This window comes from Vanessa atalanta, chromosome 12, assembly GCF_905147765.1.
Source record: "Vanessa atalanta chromosome 12, ilVanAtal1.2, whole genome shotgun sequence".
NCBI classification, from domain to species: Eukaryota; Metazoa; Arthropoda; class Insecta; order Lepidoptera; family Nymphalidae; genus Vanessa; species Vanessa atalanta.
In genome coordinates, this window is record NC_061882.1 from 7,630,235 (window position 1) to 7,647,081 (window position 16,847).

At 30.3% G+C, this 16,847-nt stretch overlaps 5 protein-coding genes across 7 annotated transcripts; 3 read left to right on the forward strand and 2 right to left on the reverse strand.

The window, feature by feature from the left end:
- The first annotated feature begins 2,233 nt into the window (after nucleotides 1-2,233).
- On the forward strand, nucleotides 2,234-3,016 carry LOC125067923. The gene has a single exon (XM_047676820.1). The coding sequence runs from the start codon at nucleotides 2,234-2,236 to the stop codon at nucleotides 3,014-3,016; it is 783 nt and encodes a 260-aa protein (XP_047532776.1).
- A 306-nt stretch (nucleotides 3,017-3,322) lies between these two features.
- On the forward strand, nucleotides 3,323-5,070 carry LOC125067672 (2-oxoglutarate and iron-dependent oxygenase domain-containing protein 3-like). Of its 3 annotated transcripts, none has more exons than XM_047676383.1 (5): nucleotides 3,323-3,639; nucleotides 3,718-3,831; nucleotides 3,919-4,345; nucleotides 4,431-4,583; nucleotides 4,733-5,070. In XM_047676383.1, the coding sequence occupies exons 2-5, from the start codon at nucleotides 3,749-3,751 to the stop codon at nucleotides 5,003-5,005; spliced, it is 936 nt and encodes a 311-aa protein (XP_047532339.1). In that variant the 5' UTR covers nucleotides 3,323-3,639; nucleotides 3,718-3,748; the 3' UTR covers nucleotides 5,006-5,070. The 3 variants fall into 3 exon arrangements, with proteins under 3 accessions (XP_047532339.1, XP_047532337.1, XP_047532336.1); XM_047676381.1 differs by having other exon boundaries at nucleotides 3,323-3,632; nucleotides 3,709-3,831; XM_047676380.1 differs by having other exon boundaries at nucleotides 3,323-3,831.
- A 1,068-nt stretch (nucleotides 5,071-6,138) lies between these two features.
- Nucleotides 6,139-9,925, forward strand: LOC125067603 (putative uncharacterized protein DDB_G0282133). The gene is made up of 3 exons (XM_047676264.1): nucleotides 6,139-6,284; nucleotides 6,362-6,490; nucleotides 7,192-9,925. The coding sequence occupies exons 2-3, from the start codon at nucleotides 6,372-6,374 to the stop codon at nucleotides 9,710-9,712; spliced, it is 2,640 nt and encodes an 879-aa protein (XP_047532220.1). The 5' UTR covers nucleotides 6,139-6,284; nucleotides 6,362-6,371; the 3' UTR covers nucleotides 9,713-9,925.
- Nucleotides 9,926-10,311: 386 nt separating this feature from the next.
- On the reverse strand, nucleotides 10,312-14,287 carry LOC125067604. Its single transcript, XM_047676265.1, has 8 exons — nucleotides 13,944-14,287; nucleotides 13,633-13,847; nucleotides 12,701-12,929; nucleotides 12,437-12,564; nucleotides 11,889-11,982; nucleotides 11,577-11,693; nucleotides 11,190-11,306; nucleotides 10,312-10,425 (listed from the first exon to the last, which is right to left on the reverse strand). Exons 1-8 carry the CDS (start codon nucleotides 14,101-14,103, stop codon nucleotides 10,370-10,372), a joined length of 1,116 nt encoding a protein of 371 aa, XP_047532221.1. The 5' UTR covers nucleotides 14,104-14,287; the 3' UTR covers nucleotides 10,312-10,369.
- Nucleotides 14,288-15,374: 1,087 nt separating this feature from the next.
- Nucleotides 15,375-16,741, reverse strand: LOC125067779 (cytochrome c oxidase assembly protein COX16 homolog, mitochondrial). Its single transcript, XM_047676539.1, has 2 exons — nucleotides 16,416-16,741; nucleotides 15,375-15,671 (listed from the first exon to the last, which is right to left on the reverse strand). The coding sequence occupies exons 1-2, from the start codon at nucleotides 16,568-16,570 to the stop codon at nucleotides 15,488-15,490; spliced, it is 339 nt and encodes a 112-aa protein (XP_047532495.1). The 5' UTR covers nucleotides 16,571-16,741; the 3' UTR covers nucleotides 15,375-15,487.
- Between the last annotated feature and the right edge of the window lie 106 nt (nucleotides 16,742-16,847).

Here is a 16,847-nt window from a genome sequence, read left to right on the forward strand (position 1 = left end):
CAAAATATTCTTTATTGTCTATGCGTGACGTTTCTACACATAGATTCTCGTAACATAAGTTTAATAAGTAAATTTTACAAAATCTCTAAAATTTACTTAATTACGTACATGAAGAGTTAGATATATATAAATAAATCAGGCTTGGAGCACGCCAATGGGCAATAGTTCGATAATTTTGTCCCGAATTCAGATCGCAAAACCACATTAAAAGATCTATTTCTTTTACATTATTCTTTTTTATTCAAACTTTTCGTTAAAAATATTTATAATTAATGATTATAAAAATAATATTCATAGACGTTTATTAATTTTATTTTTATTTTAAACATTAGTTATATTAATGTGAATGAAATATATGCGCCTAGATTATAAATGTACTTTATTACTAACACACAAACACGTTGCCAGATAGTCGAAATATAAATGGATAGAAGGCGGTAAGATCGATTTTATCAAATTCAAAACGAAATATTTATGTAAGATGAACGATAACACCTATTTCTTTTTGGGCTTAAAAAATTGCGAATTACACAGGCTAACTAAAAATCCGTTTTCCCACCGTAAAACTTTTAAAGAAACTAACAAAATTATGTAATATTTATTGAAAATTCACTTCCGGTGAAGTTAGCATTAATTAAATAGTGACTTCAAAGTTACTTATTTCACTTATGTGATAGGGAAGGGTAATTTTCCTTGGTATCAATCGATACAGGAACTCTTACTCTATTATTTATTTTAAATGCAGACAAAACTGTTTAACTTTATAAATGTTATACATAGCCGTAATAAAACGGTCTCAGTAAAATTAACAATTTGTAGATTTGTAAAGTTCATGATCGTTAATAAAAATCATTAAATATATTAGGAAGCTTTAACTTCGACATACTGACATCAAATTTTATTTTAACAATTACGTAACTGTAATACAAATACTAAATTCGTATTTGTATTTCAAATACAAGTTACTCTACCCAGCTCTGGTTATACGCCGGTAGCAAGTTGGGTGATCTGGATGTTGAAGACCCACATTTAATTTATTCGCTAACTAAAGAAGAATCGTGGAATTATTATAGAAGAATATTTTTGCTACTATTAAAGTAGCAAAAATATTTAATGTTAAAGTTAAATACAATATTGAATTTTTCTTCTTCAAAAATTAAATGCGTGTACCCTAACACCTGGCTCACCCTTTTACCTGAGAACAAAGCCGCCGGCGAAATCTAGTTTTAAAACAAAGTTAGTTGTTAGCTAGTATAATACCCGGCACGAATCTTGACTCTGCGCAGTAACAAAAAATAGATATCGTTTGAGGTGCGGTCTGAGGCGAGGAGCGCGTTACTATAGCAAACAAGGCCGCCATTACTAGTAACCATAGCAACGGGTGGATGCGTGGCCCCGCGCAGTGCCACCGCGTCTCCCGTCGCCCGCGCATGTTCCTGTGTTGTCTTAGTGTACGCTCATTAACATAAGTTATTATTATATAACGGTTTTATTGTGTAAAATTGTGTTTGATTATTAACTTTGTTTTTGTATTGTTGATTTTGTGGGTTGTTTCTTTTGTTATTATAGTAAGATTTTAACGAAGTATACTAAAATGCCAAGAAAAAATAATATAGTTCTAAAAAGACAAGCTCGGAAAATGATTTACGATGTTTACTGTTTTTTAAAAAACGAAGCTAATGGCAGAAGTGATACTCAAATTAAAGAGAGAACAGCTGAAGCAACAAAAACCTCTCTATGCACTGTTCGGAGAATCGTAAAAGAAGCTGAGCAGTCAGAATTTCTCACAGTATTCCGGACGCCTGGAAAAAAACATGCTAGATCGAAACCTGTAACTGGTATAGACAATTTCGATCAAGGAGTTATCAAAAGATGCATTCATAATTTTCATTTAACAAATAATGAAATCCCAACAGTTACGAAACTTCTGACAAAACTGCGATCGGATATAAATTATCAAGGATCTGAACGGAGTCTTCGACGCATCTTAAAGGATCTAGGCTTTAAATGGAAAGCAACAGAAAATAATAGAAAAGTTCTTATTGAGAAAACCAGTATAAGATTACAGCGAATCAAATATTTAGAAGCAATACAAAAGTACAGACATGAAGGAAGGCCCATAATTTATACTGACGAATCGTATGTCCACGCTTCGCACACAAGTTCCAAGGCGTGGACGGACGGTTCAAAAAAAGGTTTAAAAAAACCGATATCCAAAGGTCAACGGGTAGTTATGGTACATGCAGGGTCTGAAGCCGGTTTTATACCAAATGGTTTATTAATGTTTAAATCCGGAGCCAAAACGGGCGACTATCACGACGACATGAATTATGAAAATTATTCCAAATGGTTAACTTCACAATTAATACCAAACCTACCACCGAGATCCGTCGTGGTAGTAGACAATGCATCCTACCATAATACACAATATAATTTGGCCCCAAATTCAAACTCCAAGAAATGCGACATGCAAGCCTGGCTGACTGAAAAAGGAATTTCGTTTGATCCAACAATGTACAAGCCACAGTTGTACGAACTAATAAAAACGAACAAAGAAAATTTAAAAAATTATAATATCGATAGATTATTAGCACAACACAATCATAGTGTCCTTCGCTTGCCGCCCTATCATCCGGATCTGAACCCCATTGAAATGGCGTGGGCCGCAATCAAAGGTTACGTTAGCAGCAAAAACGTAGCGTGGAACGTCACACGCGTTATGGAACTGGTGAAACAGAAGGTAGATGCTATGGGATCAAGTGAATGGCAAAAGTTATGTTCAAAAGTAAGGTCTATTGAAGACGACTATTGCAAAAGCGACCATGTAGTGGACCAGTTGACAGACCAACTTGTTATTCAAGTGGGAGATTCAGATAGCAGCAGTAGTAGCGATTGGGAAGTCTTTGATGATGACGAACCCGGTCCGAGCACCAGTACCAACCCCAGTACCAATCCAAGAACTTCGACTTCATTTGCTGATTTTGAGGGTTTCACACCGTTGAGTGATAGTGATTAATTTATTTTCTAATAATATTTCTAAATTTTATTTTTATTTCTTTTTATTTATTTATTGATACAATAATTACTAAATATACAATAATTAACCCGTTGTGTTTTATTACGTACCTACCCTTTAATATATTAAATATTTATTTTAAGCTTTTTAGATAGTACGTGATTTTCGCAAGGACTGTACCTGCGCAGAGGACGCCATGTTAGGTCAAGTTTCGTGCCGGGTAGTATATAAGTGTATTATCTATAGTTGCTTTGTATAGTTGTTAGTTACTTATTGTCTTTGGTACATCGCTCGAAAAAGTTAAGAAATAAACTATCAAAAAATATTTTGGATTACACTTTGAAGCACTCTTAACAAACAATTAATTTAGCTAAAAAAAATAATTCAGAATGATTTCCCCTCGCCAGAGTCGCAAGCTTTTTATTGTTTTCAATTTTCATTTGTGACTTCTGTCAACTCAACTCAACTTTAATCAGTACTCGCAACTATATACAAAAACATATAGTAACAGTATATATAGTATATACTTAGTACTACTTTGGAGTTTGGGCACTAGCTAGTATAAACTATAAGTGTATTATCTATCTTGGGCACTTACAGTCTCACACCCAGACAGATGAGTAGTAAACAGATAATATATTTTTCATAAAAACTTCAATCTTTAACATACATAAATTTAAATTTAATCTTACCTGTCTTAGGTTAAAATGATGTAGAAAATTTCTAGCCAATATGAGTGATATTAAAAAAAGGAACAAAATCAATATCAAAAGTGAAAACGTGAAAAAAGTCGATGAAAAATCGGCTGCAAAAGTGTAATTAACAATTTTTTTAATGTTTTGTAAACATATATTTGTATTTTTAAGCATAATTATTATAGTGCATCGTTTTATATTTTTCAGATCCGTTAATAAAGGTTTACCTCTTAGAGTTCTCTCTCGATCAGTTGTAATTTTTTCTTTGCTTATTGTTGTTTATTATTCGTCTAAGAACAATGTTCAAACATTTGCAAAACAAGCTGAATTACTACCAGGAAAAGGTCAAATTATTGAATGTTCCTCCGATTATTTAAAAGATATAGACAAGTATGAAGGCTGTGCTCCTAAATACTGCAAAAGATTTGTTACTGATAAAGTAATTTCTATAAGAGAAACTGAAGAGTTGTTGAAATTAGCCCAAAAAGGTTTGAAGTATGGTGGTTCTTTTGGTGGTGCTTCTATATTAGACCTTCATAGTGGAGCATTATCCAAAGGACAGCATTTTGTTAATGTGTATAAAATGGATGAAATGAAAAATCTTTTCACACAAGATGACTTTAACATCTTTAAGGTAGGTTATGAATTAAATTTAAAGACTTATAATTTCATTAAAATTAATCAATCAAGTATTTCATAAATTCTGTTCTTATTTCCAGGTGGTTAAAGATAAAATAAAGTACACCATTGCACATCATTTTGGCGTACAACCTGACAAATTATATTTAACTCATCCAACATTCTTCTCAGAAATAACATCTAAAACTGCTTTTACAGTTCATGATGAATACTGGCATCCGCATGTTGACAAAGTAATTATTTATTTTCTCATACTAATATCAAAATGGTTTCTTATTTTTGTATCCAAACTAAATTAATCCTTTAAAATCCTCTAAATAAAAGTTAAAAATTATTCTTTAAAACTTTTATACCTATGATGATTAACTGTAATTTTTTTTAGGAAACATATAAGTCCTTTCACTATACAACATTGCTTTATCTTGGAGATTATAACATTGACTTCAGAGGAGGTAGATTTGTCTTCATTGATGAAAAATTTAACAGTACAATAGAACCACGGAAAGGCAGACTTAGTATGTTTACCAGTGGAGGTGAAAACTTTCATTATGTGGAAAAGGTTACTTCAGGTGTAAGATATGCAATAACAATTTCTTTTACTTGTGATAAAAAATTTGCCATTAATGACCCTAGTCTGGACAACTACTACAATTAAATTTTTATAGACATTCCAAAACTTTAAGTTAATATTAAATAAAATAGATTTAATAATTAATGAGCTTTCATTTTTAAATTTTTACTATAATTTTTAGTGATATACCAATTGGCTGCATTTATTTTAATTTAAATGTTACACTTACAAACACATAATAATCTGATTACTGTAAATACTAGGAATAGGCTTTAGCAGTATACTCTGTTTATTCAGATATTTACTTTTTGAGAGATGGAACTAGTAATCGCAGGCAACTAGTTAAAAGCTCTGACAATTGATATTGAACTAGAATGAAAAGTTCATCTAGTATTATGTTGGAACCCGTTTGTAATGTATGTATGAACTAAAGAACTACAAGATTATCTATATTTGCCACAATTGACAAAAACTTATTACAATAAAAAAAAAATCTTGGTTCATTGGAAGTTTCCAGGTATAATGAATGGAAAAAAAATTGCTGTTTTGTTAATTTTGAATTTAATTATGCAGATTTCTATGGGAAATAATAAAAAAATGACTATCCACTTTAAAATGTAAAAAAACTTATATTTGTTTGGTTGTTCAAGTAACAATTTTACAAAAAACAAAATTTTAAACCATTCATTTCGAAATATATAGGTATGTCATATATAGATTGTTTCATTAATATATTTTATTAATACTTGAGTAAATGTGAAAGATTTTGCTGTAATGACTCATTATTTTTTTATTTGATTTCTACAATTACGGTATTCAAATTTAAGAAGTCATAAATAAGAATTGAATAAGATTATAGATTAGGCAGTTTACATATTTTTTTAACAAGCAAAGTAAAGTTAATTTTTTTAAATAGTTTACTATACACGATACTACGAACACAAAGATTTACCGTAAGAGATAAAAGAAAAACTCCGTAAATGTAGTCTTTGTTATAAATTTAAATTATGCCAGTAGCTTAATAATCAAGCTGGTGCAATGTAGTAAAAAATAATCATTTGGAAAATGCGAACATTTAGCTAATATAACACTGTTACTCAAATGCTAAATCAATATTAAATATTAGGCTGTATGTTGCAATACCTTTGCTTTTTTCTGAAAATAGTGATTTCTTAAAAAAAAAATAGACGTCAAGTTTAAAAAACAAAACACTATATAGAAATCGATTAATTGCGCAAGTGTGGCATATTGTTTACACAAAAAAAACAAAATACAAAAACATGTCTTACATTTTTAGTTTGGCTCTCTTTAAATTCTAGTGATACTAAAAAATACGCCGGTTTAGTTCAAAATTAATCCAGTGGTATATTTACAGTAATCTTTATATTTGCGTTTTATTTTTTTGCGTCGTAAACCTATCGTGGATTAAAATTTTTTTAGATAATTGAAAATGGACCGTTCCGCTACAGATCATAGTGATTCTGATTCTGGAGATAGTTGGACTCTGATTGAGAATAGCTCTACATACGCTGATGATGCGCTCGAAGTACCTGATCATCCAACTCAAAGGTATTAACATCTTTCAAAGTAATTGAGCTTAATAAATAAATATTCGATTTTGTTATTATTACTTAAATCTGTAATTTTTTGATTATTGGAATGAATATAGCTTAAATATGTCATTATATATCATGTGTTATGTCAATGAATAATAATGAAACAAAAAAAAAAAAAAAGAATTTAATAGTGACTGGCACTTTTGGTAGTTCAAAGTTTGCTTAATGAAGAAAAGTCATGAAATTATTTGGACGAGAGCCAAGTTAATATTCATTTTGCAACTCAAGGGATCAAATATTAATACTTATTTGTCTAATAATTTGTAATCTCCCAATTGTAATTATATATGATCATAATTATTATTATATGGTGGCACCTCCAATGTTTTTTTGACAGAATTTACAAATCAATTTCAAATTTGCCTATAAACAATTCACGGGTTTATTTTATTGGTATAATTTGTGAAAAACTGCTTGAGTAGTTAATATCCATTATTCTACTACTAAAGAACAAGACTACATATTGCTATGTCTCAGATTAGAACATGAATGTTCTAATGAACTTACAGACACAAGAGGCATATCATCTTATTTCTCATCACATACAGTGTATTTAATGCAAATTTTTTAAAATATCTTGCAATGTCAATATCAATAGGCAATAACAACTGTTTTTCTTTAGACAGCAATCAATCAATAAGTTCATTATTGCAGCACCACAGCAGAACATCACGATAGAGATGAAGACACTGATGGAATATCTATAATCACTGATAGTGAACCAGAGTCTTCTTCACCGTGTGAAATAAATTATGAACATTACCTTATAGAAGAAAATTTGGCACCGGAACATCATATTCCACAATTTATGACAGTAAATTCAGACTTGCACGATATTAAAAACCACAATGATTCTAAAAAGGAAGATGATGATTTTCTTGGGGACAGAGGGGAAAAACATAAGACGTATGTACATAGGCGAAATAAAAGATTGAGCACAGTACTTAACATAATAATGTTGGGTAGTGTGATAACAGCTGCAGGTGTAGCTATTGGACACATGTGGGGTGCTAAAACTGACTGTTCCATGCAAACTTCTCCAAATGTGAATAAAATTTTGTCTAATCTGTATAAACTACAAGAAGAAAATGCTTATTTATGGAATAAAATAAAGGAATTGACAGCTTTAAATAATTTCCAGATGAATCAACAAAAAACCACGTTGAAACAAAATAAATGTAAGAAAATATTTGAAGAACCATTGATAAATAATGACAGTAAGAAAGTTACAAAATGTGTTGATGGTAAATTTATAAATGATGACAAATTACTGAATAAAGACATGGATAAAGGCACTCATGAAAATAAATTTTCAATTAATAGGAAAAATAAAAATACCTACCAAGAAAATAAAATGTGGTTAGATGATGAGATTTTGCAACCACCTAATCAGAATAGTTTAAAAAAATGTAATCCCCAGCATATTTCTAAATCTATAAAACACTATCCCAAAAATGAAAATAAAGATAATTACTCAAATGAAATAATTGACGTTAATGAAAATAGTCAAAACGGACAAAAAAAGTCTGAAGAATATCTAAATGAAACAAAAGACTTAAACGATGCAGCAGATGCACTAAATTATAATGTGAATGTAAAAACTTTCAATAATAAAGAGAGTGATCTTTTTAAATCAGGATATAGGTATTTAAATGACAACAATAAGTTACTCAAAAGACCATATACTACTGAAAAAGATTTTTCTTCCAATAATGTAGATAAACATTTAAATGAAAATAATAAAGAACAGTTTCAAAAATATAAAAAATTTCAAGGAGAATATGGTTATGAATATGATTTTTCAAATAAAGGAAAAAATACTAAAAATAATTTAAATGAGGAATATAATTTGTTTAATGACTTCAAGCATAAAAGACATCAAAACATAAAGAAAAGAGAAAGTAATAGAACATTTAAAGTAGAAATGAAAGATATCAATTTAAATAAAATATCAGAAGATAAATTTGGTACTGAAGAGGAATTTTTAAGTAGTATAAAAGACAAAAAACAAAAGAAAAAGGACCTAAAAAGTAAAAACAAAGTTTTTAAAAAAAAATGTCGAGATTGTGATAAAGAAAAAACAACTGAAGAAAAGGAATTTGTTAGAAATTTTAAAGATAAAACCCAAAAAATTGTTGGTAAAGATGAGAGTAACAAAGCATTTAAGCCAGAGTATACAATTTTGAAGAAAAATAATACTCCACGCGACGAAAAGGATACTGAAGATGAAATTTTAAGAAACGTAAAAGATAGCAATATTAAAAATGATCATAAAATAGAAGATAATAAAACAGTTCATAAAAAAAACAAAGGAAACACAAAATATAAAATCCTAAACGGAAAATACGACACTGCAAAGCAAGATATGGAAGATAAAAAACGTAATGACAACCAAAATGAAGAGCAGACATGTGAAATAAATACTAAAAGTTTATACACTGAAAATCCTCAAGGCGAATTGTATACTAATAAAGAATCTTTAACCAGTACCAATAATAAAAACATAAAAGAGAACATTGAGAAAGATTTAGCGAAAAGTAAAGATTTTGATTGGAATGAAACACCAAAGAACGAAAACGATAGCAAAAAAAAAATGCAAACTAAACGTAATGATTTTATTTACGATAAAAAAGCAAATGAAGAAGACTATTATCGAAAAGACATCAGTGATGAAGACCTAAAAAAGGATAACAGATACATTGGTCAAAAACAGAAAGAAGAAAGAAAAAAATATGATCGTCAACAATCGCATAAAAAAGTCAAAAGAAGGAATAAGTATGAACAATGGGAAATGAAAGGCGGGCTATTCAAAGATTATGATGATATTTCAATGACGTCATCTCAAGAAAATATTTATTTGCCTCATGAACCAAATTTAAAAGGCGACCAAACCCGTACACGTCAACTAGAAGATCAGTCTATTATTAACAATATCGCTAATGCAGCAGATAACCAAAATCATGACGTTAATGATAAGGATGAAGACGATCAAGTAAACTGGTTAGACAAAAGAGCGAAATTTCGTACAGACGCAAGGCAAAGGCTTGAGCAGGAGTCCCTTGTTAAGAATGGTGTCAACGCTGCTGGTTGGTATTTTCGACGAATGCGTAAACGTGAGCAAAGTCGTGGAAAAAGCGATAACAGCACTTATCGAAAATTATTAAAACGTAAATAATAAATGTTACTATATAATAAGAAAATTCGTCGTATTACTAGATCATTAAGGTTCAATTAGATACAATGCTTTTATAAAAGCATTTAAAAGGATACGAAATTTGCGTAACTAAAATAGTAACTGTAATTTTTAGATACATATTCGCAATTTTTTACAGGGATACCAGGAGAGTGGGTGTGATAAAAGATTATTATTTTTTTAGACAAGTTTCAAATATGTAATAATTATATGTTTGTTGTCATTTCAATATAAACTTAAATTTTCCAGCTCTTTGGTGGTCAAGACCTCCATTAGGTGAACTGATGCCACCAGTTATGATTTAATACATATTTTAGTATAACTAATTTTGAATTTCTTTCAATGCAAATAATATAACATAGATATTTTTATATAATTAAATATGAATGTGATAGAATAGAATTTAATAAAAAGGTCTTCATAAAAATTTGGCTATTTAAAATCCACTGCTGAGTTTATAGAATAGTTTTATTCACAATGTATAGAAACTGTTAACACTTGCCCTTTCGGATTTTAGTATCCAGTGATATTTTTAATTTAAGTTTACAAAATTTGTAAGTATTATTAATCAATAAATATAGTAATCATAAACATAAACATTTTATTTATTTTTCTACAAATATTTAACTGAAGTACTGTTTAATCATCTTCAATAAGTCCATTGATAATTAAATTGATTGCAGCATTTGCGTCACCTGAAAATAAAAATTATTATTATTTGAACCGATTGATTCACATTGTTATGTGCACCATTTGCTATAAAGGATGACAGGAGAAACATAGAATTAATTAAACAACATTTTTTAGATTGTGTAATAAAGTTTTAAACATATTTTGAATGACTTCTGAATGTGAAAGTTAGCCATTTTTTAGGAAACTTTTTTAATCAAGCCACTAGTGATATTACAAAATTAAAATATAAAAAGTGAGAATCATTAGTATATCGTTTATTTATTGTTATGTTTAAAATAGTCCCCCGTCCTCGATTGAATTGAATTTATATCGATTTAGTTTTTGGTCGTACTGTACATGTGTTTAATTTATCTTACACTTAGGAGTCGGTCGTCAGGTGATAGGCCAATTATAATATTCGTATAGATTATTACAATTCAAGTATTGCATTAAGCAGTGTAGACGAAAACTAAGTTCGAAATCACTTCGACAATCATAATTGTGGATTTCGTTTTGTCTAGACTAGAGTGGCCACACAATGTCTACTTAAAATTAACATCACAAGTGTCGAAACTGGGTATAGTTTATAATTATTTGTCGACACGGAATATTCATATATATTTTTTTTATTTCTCATTTATGATTTGTAATGGGTCTGATTTTCATCATGGGTACAATTTTAGACAAATTAATATCCTTTAATTTAAATTCCTTGGACTGCAATTAAGTCGCAATCGTGAATTTACCATCACAAAGAACAATTACTTTAAGAATAAAACTAAATTACCTTCATTAATGAGTAATGCTCGAATGTTAAGCGCATCGTTCAGTAAGCCCATCTCGTGCATTCGCTGCAGTTGTGTCGTGAAATCTTCTTGTATGGAAGGGTTGAATGAGGATGACGCTAAAATAAAAATTTTAAAATCTATCACAAATTCGTTTAATTTCTATTATTTTTAATGTAATGCTATTACATAACATATGTGTTTACTTTTTTTAAAAATCACCAGATTTTGGAAGGGAGTCACCCAGAGTGAGGCTTGTATTTTTTTAAGCAGAGTTTTTTATAATCAAAATATTAATCTTTACCAACTTCTTTGAACGGTTTTTACTCATTCTTGTTCTTGTAGATTGGACTTGCCACTTTATACTGTATCCAAGAAGTCAAAATCACCTGGGGAATTAGCTGTCGAGGATTCGGGCATGGACCGAGTAAGCGCCTCGGAGATGGCCTCGCTGATCATCTCTGCGGTGATGTTGTTGTGATTCAAGACAGCACTGCTCGTACCGCCTTTAAAACAATATTCTATTAAATTATATTACGTTAAAATATTTATTAATAAGATAGCATGGTAAATAAACAAAATGCTACATGATGGTAAATGGGTGATAAAATGCCCTTACTCTTTTCTTTTAATTTATTAGTGTGTCTGTAAATTAAAGTTTAACGATCGATCGAAAGATCATCATATGATGATATAATTACCCGTCGTAGAGGGCGTGGCGGCCTGCAGCAGGCCCAGCAGCCCGCTCGGCACGGCGGCGCCGCTGGCAGACGATAGCGTAGCCTCCGTCGCCGCCTGCACACGTCACATGGTTACTCGAGAGACAATACTTCGTGTTATCCGTGTTTTCATAAATTAAAAAAAGGAAAGATGTATTTAAAAGAATAATAATCTAAAAAAGATGAAAACACATTAGTTGCATGTCCATGCTATTGTTCACATTTTAAGTTCCTAAAATTAACATTCCTGTAGATAACAAGTTGCAGATTTACATACAGTATCATATGCCAATTTTACGATAGAATGTAGCTTAATATAATTATGTTGACATAGTTACAAGTAATAGTCCGGCAATTTCAAAGTTGAGCTGCCAAAACTATAACTTAACTATAATATATAAACATTTTGTATGAGGGATTTGTTGATCTAAGTTTCTTCAAAAACTTCTGCATCAGCACATACATATGTTTTACAAATAAGGTACAGTACACATTTCTGTTCATAAAAATAATAATATAAATAAATAAACCTGTAATGCTGCAGTTAATTGTTCTTGGGTGATAGCATTTCTATTTTCTACCTCCTCAGTTTCCTCTTCCTCCACATCCTCATCTTCCGAAAGTGCTTCCAAAGAATAAGCAAAGCCAGATGTTGGAGCTTAGATCAAGAAATGTAGAAAAATTATAAACAATGTCATTATTTTAGTTATTAAACAGATGTTCAAGCAGTTTTGGTAAGTAAGACATATTTTTTAAAAAATAAATTTTGAATACAATTTTCATAATTGAATTACCAGTGTCAGAAGTAGCTGCATTTGATCGAGAACGCACTAAACGCATTAAGTGTCGTAATGCATTTGGTAGATCCGGGTGTGCTTCAGCACCACGTCGCATTGTTTGAATGTTGGCGCCCAGAGCTGCGAGCAACTCTACCTCATGCAGAATTGATAGGGTCATACAGTCTTCGGCTAATGATGGTGCATGGTCTATTATTTCAGCCATTGCAGATTCATCATTTAATAACTGTAAATATATGTATAAGATTATCTGGCAAAACAAATAAATAATCTGCCTAATTTAAACAAATTTACAATACTTGGGTACAGAAGAAATTCATGAAATGTCAAGAAAAATAATGGCTAGAACAGAATCAGTGTCAGCAGTGGCAAAGAAATATTAAATATTACACATGTTTCTTACCAAGTCTTATTTTAAAAGAAGATTGATTTAAAGAGTGTTGCGTGTGTCTCACTACTTAATGCACTGAATTTCCAGCTAAACCTTAGAGTATTGCCCTAATCACATATAATCTATATTTATATGATGAAGCTGGACAATTATTGTGCTATAATTGGTATCAGATCTTTTAGTTTACTTCAATTTTCTCCTTTTTCAATTTATTCTTCTATTACTAACTAAACATCCTGACTTACTCAAACTATTACAATGATTTACAAAAAAACACCATGTTCTTAGCATTCTTAATATGTTATTACATATAGACATAACATGCTTATTAGACTATATTTTGCAAGAAACTAGTTTATGTTCTACCTAGATAGTTGGTTTTTCAGTTTCTAAGCTTCAATCTTTAGAGCACAATAAATGAAAAAATTAAAGTTTAACACAAAGAGAACCATTTTGGCTGCAGTGAAAATACCACAAGTGATAGATATACATAATATTGAAGAATAAGTATTATAATAGACAAATTAGTGAAATTGACCTGCATCGCTTTTGTCCAACCAGGAGCATTGGGTGTACACCCAAGTGTGCGTAATGAAGCAATTAGTTGCAGTAGCTCTGCATCAGTATATGTCGGTGGTGACGCAGGAGGTGCCTGGATTTTTTTTTTGAGCACATGAACCATCTCACCATTTTTAACACCACAATTAGAAAGGGTTGCATTGTCATTCAATATTTTTCCATGATGTATTAGTTCTAAAAAAAAGTTAGAGAATTAAAATAATTAAAATAATATTTATATTTTCATTCAGGCGATAAAATGATCACTTCAAATTTTTCAATATATATTACCTATAGAAGCAGATGGTAAATTAGTCTTCTTTTCTGCCTCGTTTTTCAATCTGTCCACAGTATTATCAAGAGTAAAATTTTCTATTTTATGGCGCTCCATTGGCCCAGGTTTGACTTTTATACCCAAAAAGACACATTGCTGATTTTCAATAGTTTCCATTGTAAAGTTATATCTTCTCCCTGGTCTTATTATTTAGGTATCTGATACAAATAAAAATTGTATTCTTAAAGAAAAATATATTGTAATAAAAGAGAGATCTTTCCTGTTAAAATCACAATTTCACGATTCAACCTTTTATACAAAGACGAACTTGAGAGGAACAATGCAAAATGCAATGAAATAACAAAAATACGATTGACAACTGAGCTGACAAGTATTGACAAATGAAATTTTTTGGTTAGCTACCATTTTTAGAAAGGCAACAGATCCAACTCATACAGCCTTTTCTGTATTTCCCGTTTGGACGCTGAAGAGTAGGTAAATGAGTAATAAGTATTAAAATGAATCGTTTCTAATGTCGTTTTCTGTTATGCGCGTAATGAGTCGTAATGAGTTAAAAAAGGTTGTTAACCACTAGCTGTACCTGCAGCAGTCAAGTTTTCCACCGCGTATAATCAGTGAATCCTGACTCTACTATCTATCTATCTATGCAAGAAATGAAAATTTCTACGTAAATAATCTAGCTTTTTAGAAAATCCATTACGTCTTCCAAATTGACTTGATCCCCCAGCAACCTAAGGGATTGTCAGAGCCGTCTCAAGCTGTGCTGGGGCCCTCGGGCACCCACGAATTTTTGAATTTGAATATTTTGGCAAATTTTTGGTTCTTCGGGGCCCTCTCAGAATGGGGGCCCTGGGCACGTGCCCCATGTGCCTTATGCTAAAGACGATAATGGGGATTGTAAAGTAAAGGATGTAAAAAAGCTAGCTAGTTTTTCGGAATCAACTGCTTTAAGGCTACAAATAGTGAGACTCGCTTTCTATACTTTAGTGGTTCTGAGGTTATACTATTCTGATTTTACATACTATTACAAATCCAAGAGTATAAAATTTAATTAATAGATTTACTTAATATTGTTTAATTCAGAAGACTGTCAGAGTGAGATTTAAAAATATGAAAGTGACTTCGGATTAGACAATGGTTTTATACAGAATTGTACTATTAGTCATGGCATCTAAACTGGTTAAAGAATATTTCAAACAATCAGAGTAGCCTATGCTATTTTATCATAGTCGAGATCACAACGCAATCGATAGACACATCAGTTACAGTCACTATCAGTGGAAACACAGATTTTGATAAAGATATTCTAATTGTGATTTCTTTGATCTATAATTTTAAGTAATTACTTACTACTTACTATTACAATTTTGATTTGGGTCTAATCAAGTCTGACCTAGCATATTCACTAACAGTTGAAATAAATTATATTTTTGATTTAAAGTTGTTTTTAATTAGCTCTTATAACATACTAAATTACAAACTATGTGTGTTATTTACACAGTATTAACTAAGTATATAACATTACATATATATATTAAAGTCAATTCTTTTTTTGTGTTTCATTTTGTTCCCAAGGTCGTGGGCCTCTTTTATTTTCCCAATTGTCTATATCCAACTTTTGAATGTCTTCATAAGCACCCTCTAAAGTAACATTTTTATCTTTATGAAGACCCATTTTTTCTGCTTCCTCTTTGCTTATACCTTTAACCTTCGAAAATTGGTACCTGCAACATGATTTGTTTACATAGGTATATATTTTTTTAACTTACAAAATAAAATTGGTCTTAAGTATGGATAGAAAAATTAACATTTTATAAATTACAAAGAATTTAAACTTTCTAAAATACAGTAATAGTTTTCCACCATAGCTCCTTATATTGCTATTTTTCTTTCATTCTAGTATCTAAAGAAACAAAGAAATATTTATTCTATAAAACAAAAAAACTTTCTTAGGTTTAGGTAACTTAGTTAACTTTTTTAGGGTAGATAAGTTAATTTACCACTAAGCCAAGGGTTTGAGATATACTTCTTTTGCACATTTTAATATTCTGGCTTACTCATCATTTTAACTAGAACATAGTTTTATGGAGCTACTGAGAATTACTGTTTGGTGGTAGAATATAGAATTACTATAAATCATATCAGCCCTTTAAATTAGAATTAGAATTTGCCACAAACATAGACAAATTTGTAAGACAAATAAATAAAATAATATTTAATTGCAAACTCATCGTTCACTATCAATAATGGTCGAAATGGAGTGTTTTTATTTTAGTCTGCCAGAAGGCGCATTATCACACACAGAAGAGCAGCTGGTAAACAATCTACTTAAAATTTCTTTACAAATGTATGGTTAAAAAAATATTAGTTTAGATCTGCATTCGTACACTATGTAATCGTTGATAAAAATGAGATGAATAGGTTTATTTTTCATAGTAGGACTTTAGTATACATATTAATAGTCTAACCTTATTTGTGTCCATTCCCTTAACCCAAATGATCCACCTATCATAAATATTATAAAGGGTAATCCATATCTAAATGATTTCTTTCGACTGTATGTTTTCCAAATATTCCGTAAGTCTTCTAGACCGTAACTCCTTTTTTCACCCTCTACGGACATTTTTCTAAAATATATTAAAAATGAAAATCCAATTTTTTAAATGTCCATAATTGCTATTTTGTACTTTATTTTTACATAACTATATTTTTATCTTCTAGAATTATAAATAATCTTTGATTCTTATATATCGGCTGTCAAAGTGTCAAATCTCAAATGTGATGTTTTGTTTTTCACGTCTTCATTCATCGGTAATAAGTGACTATTAATATACAGATTATTAACAACTATTATTCGTTCTAAAAGGTTCTAACAGTTTAGTCTGCGATTCTAAACCGTA

Coding starts and splice junctions, on each gene's coding strand:
- LOC125067923 (XM_047676820.1), top strand. CDS start 2,234: ATGGTACATGCAGGGTCTGAAGCCGGTTTTATACCAAATGGTTTATTA.
- LOC125067672 (XM_047676380.1), top strand. CDS start 3,749: ATGAGTGATATTAAAAAAAGGAACAAAATCAATATCAAAAGTGAAAAC. Junction 3,832..3,918: donor GAAAAATCGGCTGCAAAAGT/GTAATTAACAAT, acceptor TATATTTTTCAG/ATCCGTTAATAAAGGTTTAC. Junction 4,346..4,430: donor ATGACTTTAACATCTTTAAG/GTAGGTTATGAA, acceptor TCTTATTTCCAG/GTGGTTAAAGATAAAATAAA.
- LOC125067603 (XM_047676264.1), top strand. CDS start 6,372: ATGGACCGTTCCGCTACAGATCATAGTGATTCTGATTCTGGAGATAGT. Junction 6,491..7,191: donor CCTGATCATCCAACTCAAAG/GTATTAACATCT, acceptor TCATTATTGCAG/CACCACAGCAGAACATCACG.
- LOC125067604 (XM_047676265.1), bottom strand. CDS start 14,103: ATGGAAACTATTGAAAATCAGCAATGTGTCTTTTTGGGTATAAAAGTC. Junction 11,983..12,436: donor AATTAACTGCAGCATTACAG/GTTTATTTATTT, acceptor TGACGTGTGCAG/GCGGCGACGGAGGCTACGCT. Junction 10,426..11,189: donor AGCATTACTCATTAATGAAG/GTAATTTAGTTT, acceptor TTTTATTTTCAG/GTGACGCAAATGCTGCAATC.
- LOC125067779 (XM_047676539.1), bottom strand. CDS start 16,570: ATGTCCGTAGAGGGTGAAAAAAGGAGTTACGGTCTAGAAGACTTACGG. Junction 15,672..16,415: donor AGGGAATGGACACAAATAAG/GTTAGACTATTA, acceptor ATCATGTTGCAG/GTACCAATTTTCGAAGGTTA.